The following is a 10,790-nucleotide window of genomic DNA, read 5'->3' as shown; positions in this document are numbered from 1 at the left end:
GTGCATAAAACAGACAAAGTTCTTCTATCTAGGGAGCCTTAATTTACAACAGTCAAATATTGAAAGGATAACAAGTCCTTAGGTTTAAATTAAAGGTTAATAGCCGTAAGAATTTGATACTAATCTATTTGGAGGTACACCTAGAGGGCCCATAATTGGCTTACAATGCTTCAGGGGATTTCCCATTACCTCACATTCCATCATACCCAGCATTTCCAAATAATCATAATCAATTACAGGAATATACATACATTGCCTTACATTGGTAGACATTTTTTTGTTACTTCTAACCGTTTTGATGAATGAATTACAAAACGGAACCAAGGGAGCAGCTGTCCATGCACCTGATTTTACGAATGCAACAGTTGCAGTCTTTGGAATTGTTACATTGGGTAAACATGCTAGGCCCCGCGGCTATGCTACGTATCTATAACACCCAGCTGCAGCAACCTGTGTATTTTCTAAGCAAAACAGTATGTTGAATATTTCAACCAGCTATTTATTTTATTTTTTTATTTGTTCTGTATACTGGGTTACTATTCTCCCAGAGTGCCCATACATTATTAATAATAAAACTAATATTATATCTACTATAAAGCTGTAACATTAATAATAAAACTAATATTATATCTACTATAAAGCTGTAATATTATTTAATTTATTCGATTTTGGAGGCGCCTCTAACAGCAAGCTGACTTGAATAGGCCCTCTATCAGTTCATATACAGTACATAGAAATCTTAACTAAGATGAAATAAATTATGGAAAAAAATTACTCCAATCGAAATTACTAGAACAATTAATTGCATTCAAAAACAGGATTTTCATTTGTATTAGGATCAAGGAAAGATAATGAATTAAGGCCAGCTACGCACAGGATAATTGTACAACACAAAATTATAAAAATTGACCAGACAAAATTGATCCGAGTTTTCTAGACACCCTTCTACAATTTTTGTTACAATATTTTCATATGGCCAGCTGTTGTGGATTATTGTAAAGGCCTATAACTACACTATCCTTAGGCAACCCTGTCATTGGTGGTTCCAGAGCCGATGAGTGGTCTGAACCAAGAAATTTTAAAATATCTTTCTAAAAGAAGTGTGTGGTGGTAAAAGAAATCCCATAGCAACTCCTATGGGATTGAGTTTGATCAGAGTGTGATCAGTGATGTTTTTATATATTTTTTTTTCAAAGTATATTATGCTTAATCTGTCAATGATTTTTTTTTCACTGTTGGTTGTCTACATCAAATTTAAAAATTTAAAATTCCATCGAGGGAAAAGTAAAGAAAACAACATGATTAATTTTCTTATATCATTTTATTTCCATAAAGTCCATGATTAATTTATATAGCCTACCATTTTTATTTCCATCACAAGAAAATATGTCAGCAGTGTATAAATGTGTGATTGGAAGCAATAGTCAACATAATAATAATAATAATAGTAATAATAATAATAATAATAATAATAATAATAAGACGACCCTCCTATTTCATCGCCAGAATTTATACTTTTTGCTGCTTTTTATGGTCTTGATCTAGCTGGCTAAAACCAGTGCCAAATGAAGGGACAATCTGCCAAATAACACCATGTTATAGAGTACTACAGTGTTACGTCACGATACTATGTGATGCTACTCTGTTGCTATCGGCGACACAAAATGCGTTCAGCCGACACCATTTTCGCAGCTGACAAACCATTGATCCCATTTCTGATGTTATGTAATGATCTGCACATAAGACGAACATGGTTTAAAAATCAAAAATTTGTACGTGTTGCACGTATAAGACGACCTCCTGTTTTTCTATCGTACTTTGCTATTTTAAGCCTTGTCTTATACGTGAGAATATACGGTAATAGAATACCCAAATGCCATGAGATCAGAAGCAGCTACCATTGGTTTAAAGTAATAAAAACTAATTTTATCTCTTTATCATTGGTAATACTGCAATAACAATTTGTACATAATTGGTCCAGCACATAATTTAATGCATACAACATAGGTGTTATCAGCATTTAACTTCTTCATTAAGGTTTGTTAGCATTTTTTTGGTATTATTTTTAAAAAACAAAACCTTCCTAAAGTTAAAGGCAGAACCATAAACTCTGAAAATTCCACTAAAAACTAAAGGGGTTTTTATGCAATTTGAACATCTGTGAGGTGCATATTAGCGATGTAGAACATGTAGAATTCGATATTACATTATTATTTGCACTAAAATGTTTCTCAAAAATACTGTAGCAAGCCTGAATGATACCAAGTGTTAAAGTAGATAAGAAACGGAACATTTCAGGGGGCTGATATCTGTAAGACGGGCTGATATCTGTAAGACAAACTAAATGCTAATCACCCTCAACATAAAAATCACGGCAATTCTAGTAAGGTCTGCGCACCCTTAGCTGTCACTGAATTCGGCCTTCCTTTTCTCCACAAAGGCGGTCATCCCTTCTTTGCGATCATTCTATAAAAAAATAAACATTTAAAATCTCAGTAACATTTAAAATCATATCTTAAGCTTTTAAAAATATCAGTAATATCTTGCTCAACTTTGTATAATTTTCATACCCAAGTTTTACTAATCAATTTTATAATAAAGAATCAGGCCTGCAATGGCCTGCATCTTTATTGCTTGTCACGTTCAGCCAGGCCTAGCCATATTGAGGCTAGGATTTCTACTAATAAATTTCATTAAATCTATACTCATATTTATAACTCCTTTCATGCGTAGAGAAGCAGGGAGACTTTCACATTCGTTTCAGTTAGTTTTACAAACATTTCTGCTAATTGTAAGGTTTGCACTGTAAAATTTTAAACCTATAGTGTTATTCATGCCCACACATACATTTGTTTCATCTATTATTTTAAAAAACTATCATTATTTTAGGAATCAAAGCAAGTGCATATTGCCAGTTCAGGATTAGGAAAATAATAGGTTAAATGATGGCTTTACTATTGACTTTAAAATTAAAGTACAAATTATTATTACTTGTGTAATACAATGCAATACAAATTTTATCTACCATATTCTATTATTGCTGTATCAAATATTCATCATTAGCTGCAAAACTACAATGGTACTTTGTGGAAAATTTTAGACACAATACATTGGCCAAATATCAACGAAATTAGGAGGAAATAATATAATGTATAAATAATAACTTTAAATTTGTTTATCATCTAATGGGAATACAATTATGATGCTTTACAGTAGACTGTTTTCAGTGGGGTCCTTCTGGAGGTGGATTGGGCAGTACACCAGGGAACAATCCCCTCCTATTTTTTTGAAGAGTGTACTGCATTCTCTAACATACACATGGGCCAGAGCCTTAAATGTCTCACCAAAATGATGGTGCACTACTCACTGTGCTCGCCTTTACACATTGTGACCAGTGGCGTATTCAAGGTGATTACTCACTGTGCTCGCCTTTACACATTGTGACCAGTGGCGTATTCAAGGTGATTACTCACTGTGCTCGCCTTTACACATTGTGACCAGTGGCGTATTCAAGGTGATTACTCACTGTGCTCGCCTTTACACATTGTGACCAGTGGCGTATTCAAGGTGATTACTCACTGTGCTCGCCTTTACACATTGTGACCAGTGGCGTATTCAAGGTGATTACTCACTGTGCTCGCCTTTACACATTGTGACCAGTGGCGTATTCAAGGTGATTACTCACTGTGCTCGCCTTTACACATTGTGACCAGTGGCGTATTCAAGGTGATTACTCACTGTGCTCGCCTTTACACATTGTGACCAGTGGCGTATTCAAGGTGATTACTCACTGTGCTCGCCTTTACACATTGTGACCAGTGGCGTATTCAAGGTGATTACTCACTGTGCTCGCCTTTACACATTGTGACCAGTGGCGTATTCAAGGTGATTACTCACTGTGCTCGCCTTTACACATTGTGACCAGTGGCGTATTCAAGGTGATTACTCACTGTGCTCGCCTTTACACATTGTGACCAGTGGCGTATTCAAGGTGATTACTCACTGTGCTCGCCTTTACACATTGTGACCAGTGGCGTATTCAAGGTGATTACTCACTGTGCTCGCCTTTACACATTGTGACCAGTGGCGTATTCAAGGTGATTACTCACTGTGCTCGCCTTTACACATTGTGACCAGTGGCGTATTCAAGGTGATTACTCACTGTGCTCGCCTTTACACATTGTGACCAGTGGCGTATTCAAGGTGATTACTCACTGTGCTCGCCTTTACACATTGTGACCAGTGGCGTATTCAAGGTGATTACTCACTGTGCTCGCCTTTACACATTGTGACCAGTGGCGTATTCAAGGTGATTACTCACTGTGCTCGCCTTTACACATTGTGACCAGTGGCGTATTCAAGGTGATTACTCACTGTGCTCGCCTTTACACATTGTGACCAGTGGCGTATTCAAGGTGATTACTCACTGTGCTCGCCTTTACACATTGTGACCAGTGGCGTATTCAAGGTGATTACTCACTGTGCTCGCCTTTACACATTGTGACCAGTGGCGTATTCAAGGTGATTACTCACTGTGCTCGCCTTTACACATTGTGACCAGTGGCGTATTCAAGGTGATTACTCACTGTGCTCGCCTTTACACATTGTGACCAGTGGCGTATTCAAGGTGATTACTCACTGTGCTCGCCTTTACACATTGTGACCAGTGGCGTATTCAAGGTGATTACTCACTGTGCTCGCCTTTACACATTGTGACCAGTGGCGTATTCAAGGTGATTACTCACTGTGCTCGCCTTTACACATTGTGACCAGTGGCGTATTCAAGGTGATTACTCACTGTGCTCGCCTTTACACATTGTGACCAGTGGCGTATTCAAGGTGATTACTCACTGTGCTCGCCTTTACACATTGTGACCAGTGGCGTATTCAAGGTGATTACTCACTGTGCTCGCCTTTACACATTGTGACCAGTGGCGTATTCAAGGTGATTACTCACTGTGCTCGCCTTTACACATTGTGACCAGTGGCGTATTCAAGGTGATTACTCACTGTGCTCGCCTTTACACATTGTGACCAGTGGCGTATTCAAGGTGATTACTCACTGTGCTCGCCTTTACACATTGTGACCAGTGGCGTATTCAAGGTGATTACTCACTGTGCTCGCCTTTACACATTGTGACCAGTGGCGTATTCAAGGTGATTACTCACTGTGCTCGCCTTTACACATTGTGACCAGTGGCGTATTCAAGGTGATTACTCACTGTGCTCGCCTTTACACATTGTGACCAGTGGCGTATTCAAGGTGATTACTCACTGTGCACGCCTTTACACATTGTGACCAGTGGCGTATTCAAGGTGATTACTCACTGTGCACGCCTTTACACATTGTGACCAGTGGCGTATTCAAGGTGATTACTCACTGTGCACGCCTTTACACATTGTGACCAGTGGCGTATTCAAGGTGATTACTCACTGTGCACGCCTTTACACATTGTGACCAGTGGCGTATTCAAGGTGATTACTCACTGTGCACGCCTTTACACATTGTGACCAGTGGCGTATTCAAGGTGATTACTCACTGTGCACGCCTTTACACATTGTGACCAGTGGCGTATTCAAGGTGATTACTCACTGTGCACGCCTTTACACATTGTGACCAGTGGCGTATTCAAGGTGATTACTCACTGTGCACGCCTTTACACATTGTGACCAGTGGCGTATTCAAGGTGATTACTCACTGTGCACGCCTTTACACATTGTGACCAGTGGCGTATTCAAGGTGATTACTCACTGTGCACGCCTTTACACATTGTGACCAGTGGCGTATTCAAGGTGATTACTCACTGTGCACGCCTTTACACATTGTGACCAGTGGCGTATTCAAGGTGATTACTCACTGTGCACGCCTTTACACATTGTGACCAGTGGCGTATTCAAGGTGATTACTCACTGTGCACGCCTTTACACATTGTGACCAGTGGCGTATTCAAGGTGATTACTCACTGTGCACACCTTTACACATTGTGACCAGTGGTGTATTCAAGGTGATTTTGGGGGGGGGGGGTTTAAAAAAAAAATTGAGGAAAAAACGACAATTATTTTAAAATTTCAGGTGCCATAACTATATATTTTCTTACTTCAGCCCAAACCATGGTGGAGCTGAGGTGGTATAGCTCCGGTCACGACCCAAGTTGGGGTCGTGAATTAATTTTAGAGGGTGTCAGATCGCATTTGGGTCTAAAAATAATTATATTGAAAGTAGTGTTAAAACAACACTTAAAATTAGAAGATTCTCCTTCAAACAAAACATTTAAACACTTTTTAAGTTGATAAAATATCAGCTTCAATATGTCTTTATGTTTGGCTGTTGTCATCCAATTAGCTTGATAAAAATCGCTGTGCATGCGCAGGCAGAGTGTACTAATCTTAGTCAGCGTGCCATTCTTATCACTCAAGCAATACATCAAAAGTGGTTGAATAATGTTTGTATTTCAAAATGCCGTACACATAATTTTCTGGGTTGCTCTTTAAATAAAGTTTTATAAATTTGACAGCGTTGTCACTTGTTCACATCCTCTCGGCTCAGTATTTGTCTAAGCTTGAGGGAACTTCCTTCCACTTTAGCACCTCATTAGTGGGCCATATAAAATCAAAACTAGAAACAAAAATTTTAGCAACCAATGTCAGAATTAACTCGGTCACATCGAAACGATTGAAATCAACAAATCATGAAAATAAACTTGAAAATGATGCTTTGGTAATTACTTTCTTTAATAGGTATGTTAATCATATCATACTGTTGTTACGAGACACTAAAGTACTTTGATATATTACATTGCCCGTATATATTTTGTATCTTGGACAACATTTCTATGGTAGCTGACGGTCTTGGGTCGTGGGAAACTATGAGAAAAAATCCTGCGTTGGCCCACACTGTTTGTACCTGGGTTTAGACTTCAGAAAAAACCAAGTTAAACTCTTCAAATTCAAATGAAACTTACAGCGAAGCCATTGACAACAGCAATGACTGGTTTGACGTTTTTACTGAGTCTGTTCCAATGATTTAGGAAGTTGCCACTGTAAACTTGCGAGAATTCCCGGTTCTGCATCTCTTTGATGTCTGCACCAGCTGTGAAAAAACAATTTAATTATTAACAGTAATGTTTTACTGTTATGTCTTAATTTTATATTTGTATAAATATTTTAAATTTGTCTGGTATATATAATACTATAACGAAGTGTGAGTATGCGTCAGGAAAATATCATAGGAGTGATGTTTTGCCCTACCTGACGTGTTATCATACTGAATACTCAGTACGTCCCCAAATACTAACAAAAAAAATTTCCCAAGTGATTCGGGTGGGAATCGAACCAGGACCTCCAGGTACCTTGCCTGATGTCTTAACCACTAGACCACCGAGCTTGCGCTTGGTGACTAGTGATGTATCCGATCCCCTAGTAGCAGCGGGTACTGCTAATGCTATATGTAACTAAAATATCATAGGAGTGATGTTTTGCCCTACCTCACAATTCGTATAACAAGTCAGGTAGGGCAAAACATCACTCCTATATAATATTATTTTATAATTAAGTTCTTTTTCGTGATATGTATGTATATATATATCTGTCTCTTATACACATCTAGATGTGTATAAGAGACAGATATATATATGCTTTGGAATAGAAAAACTGCACAGTGGCAGAATTTTTTCCTAAAGGTGGCGCAATAGGCATTTTAGTTCCGTCCGAAGGGGGAAGAAGCTACGGTCAAGAGAGGATGTTTTTGGGGTGTTGCCTTACCTATTGTGGTGGTTCGCTGAAGAGTTTCAGCCATTTAATTTCTTATAGAATGATTTTTGCAATTGGTTAGTGACTTTTTGGCTAAAGTTAGGGGTGGGGGTTGGGTGGGCACCCCTTTTGCCACCCCTTGTATCTGCAACTGCTGTAATATAATTACCAGCAAATGCTTTTTCACTGCCAGTCAAGATCAAGCAGCCTACAGATCGGTCAACTTCAAACTCATCCAAGACCATTGCCAACTCCTTCATCAAACCATCACACAGAGCATTCAAAGCTTTTGGCCGGTTCAAGGTTATAAGCCCTATGCACCCATTGCTACCAGCTCTGTCCACTTTCAAGTATTCGTATGCATCTGTTTAAAAAAACAACAATCACACAATCACAATAAAAGATTTGTTCAATCCTGCAAATCATAAAGATAATTACAGGTAAATATAAACGATCTGGAAAACTCTCATTAACACCAGGGGTCACAGGTATGATATGAGAACCACTCATTATAAATTAAGTAATTTTAAAAAGAAACAAACATTTCCTTCATAAAATGAAACATTCTTCTTAAAATCTTATTTTCAGCTGTTTGTTTGTTGTAAATAACTTCAAAAAGAAAACAACTGTATTGTAAAACTTTTCCCTCCTTGATACTAAACATTGTATTATTCTAAGCAATACAGTAGAATATAATAATACTTTCAGAATATCTAGGTCTATGTGGTGTACTGCAGTATTTAACAAATTATTTAAAAATTATATTACAATGCAATTATTATTAATAATTATTTACAGTAATAACAATGGAAATACATACAAAACAACAGTAATAAACGAGATCTTAAAATAAAAAGAAATTTTAGGCTTTGACCTAATCCCTAATATAATAACCAATGTATTATGCAGTAATTACGATTCTGCGCACCTATTTTCCTAACAATTTTCAGTGCAAATTTGAGCTAGTTTTTGAAGTATCATCCGTGCAATTCAAAAACTTTACAGTATGGCTCAGAGGTTGAATGAAGCAAGGCTTTAATAGCGGTTCTTTCAACCTGCCTCATCATCACATTGATTGGCTGGGTCTACCGTGCAAATAAGAATCAAGATAATTCGCACGGTACCGTGGTAACAGTTCAGTTACTAGTCCTAATTCATAATTAGGACCACAAAAAATAATGGCACTCTCAAAACAAGCCAAATCCACCTACTACTAGGCTAGGCCTATGCCCAGTGTGACCACTGCTTGGGTATTTACCCAAGATCTTTTGACTTGGTCTTGGGTTCTTGGGTATTCCGTTCAAATCCTTGGGTATTTGAACGGGCGTATTTTTTATCCGCATTATCACCTCATGAATATTAATTTTAATAATTAACACAAACAATTACAATAAAAAATGGTTTATAAATTGAACTAAAAGGGAAACTATACATGCAAAAAACGCATTTTCAGGAACCTTGGGTAATTTTGGGCAATTTTTGCTGAATCTTGGGTAATTTCGACCCAGTCATTGGGTATATCAAAAATTGTGAGTGGTCACGCTGCCTACGCCTATACTAAATAAACCTAGTCTAATTAGTTACCTAGCTAACTAAGGCCTTTGCATGAGGCTGCATAAATAGTAGGGCCTATGTAAAGTAATACAGCTGGGATCAAGCATACAATTTGGCCACCAGGTTTCATCTGGGCGACACAATTCAGTTGTACTACAGCACAGACAGACTTCTAGACCCCTACTACTATCGAGGCCCTAGGGCCTAGGCCTAATGCCAAAAATATAGCAGAGGAGGTTCTTTCTGGTTGACTGGGCAGGCACACATGTGCGGTAGGCCAAGTTTTTACAGGTGGTTAGCATCAAATCAAGTAAATAAATATAGGGCCTATGCCATGGCATCTAGCCTAGGCTAGGCACACAATCACCTGAAGCGTAGTTTCTATGAGGATTAAGCTGAGCTGTTGGCAAAGCTACCTTTGCCTTTGCCAGGGGGTTTGCAAACAGGCAACGAACAACTCCTACACGTAAAGCAGCCATGCTCATTCTCAAGAATGCCACTCTGGTCGATTCGCGAGAGAATGACAGTTCGAGCGGATGTCAGAGTTCGAGCGGACGCATTTAGTGCGAACTATAACAAGGGCGAATTTATCGTCGCCCTATTCTTGTATTTGTTTGTGGAAAAACTGCTCTTGTGCACTAAAGTTATAAAAATGTTTTTGGTACTTTTTGATAATTATTCCATGTTTGAATTACAGTCTTGGCAAATCTGACTACCAGATGGCCACTAGCAAGCACTTAGGCCTATATTTTAAAACTATAAAATTTCGCACGTTTCAGGTGAATTCACGGTTTTGTCTCCAGTTGGGGTTTTGTATTAAGAAAAGCATTGTATTTGTAAATTGATTTATATAGTGTTGTAACTATATTTGTAGATTTACGATTTAGGCCTACATTTGTAAATGGGAGTAACTGTAAATTGTAATTGTTATTAACTATAGAAACCATTAAATTATTTTTACGTATATGGTGTCAGAAGGTGCTTGGTAGTAGTGTGACACGGGGGGAGGATCCAGTAGGGGCCACGGGGAGACACGTCCCCCCCCCACTAAATTTTTAAAATGTCAATGCAAATTAATGTTATGTGCTATTCACTTATCTGAAACTGTTGTGCCCCCACCCATCCGTTAAAAAGAAGTGCTGGATCCGCCGGCCCTGTGACAAATATCAACACTATACAGTAATTAGTCATAGTCCTAATACCAACTTGTTTCTCCACTCTTCACCATTCGTCTATAGTTCAAAACCCACTTTTTTTTTAAGCTTAGCATGAGGAAAGAATAACAATGCATGACTAAACATTATTTTTATGAACATATGTTTAATTGTAAATTGTTAACATTATAAATCAATTAAATACGACTTTTGTCTATACATAACTATAGGCTTCTCCCCCGGAACCCACCTGGGCTTTCCCCTAGCTGCAGTGGCGTATCTAAAAGTCTTGAAATGGTGGTGCTGATTTGGGGCGCGAAGGTGAAGTAGGGA

General features: G+C 38.2%; 1 protein-coding gene across 1 annotated transcript; it reads right to left on the bottom strand.

Moving 5' to 3' along the window:
* Positions 1-1,302: 1,302 nt before the first annotated feature.
* On the bottom strand, positions 1,303-9,829 carry LOC117104775 (enoyl-CoA hydratase, mitochondrial-like). The gene is made up of 4 exons (XM_033245625.1): positions 9,671-9,829; positions 7,919-8,113; positions 6,954-7,090; positions 1,303-2,466 (listed from the first exon to the last, which is right to left on the bottom strand). The coding sequence occupies exons 1-4, from the start codon at positions 9,786-9,788 to the stop codon at positions 2,401-2,403; spliced, it is 516 nt and encodes a 171-aa protein (XP_033101516.1). The 5' UTR covers positions 9,789-9,829; the 3' UTR covers positions 1,303-2,400.
* Positions 9,830-10,790: the final 961 nt, after the last annotated feature.

This window comes from Anneissia japonica, unplaced genomic scaffold, assembly GCF_011630105.1.
Source record: "Anneissia japonica isolate Jap-2015-1 unplaced genomic scaffold, ASM1163010v1 scaffold288145_len34183_cov261, whole genome shotgun sequence".
Classification (NCBI taxonomy): Eukaryota; Metazoa; Echinodermata; class Crinoidea; order Comatulida; family Comatulidae; genus Anneissia; species Anneissia japonica.
The sequence above is the reverse complement of the archived record's forward strand: the minus strand, read 5'-3'. Positions and strand labels throughout refer to the sequence as shown.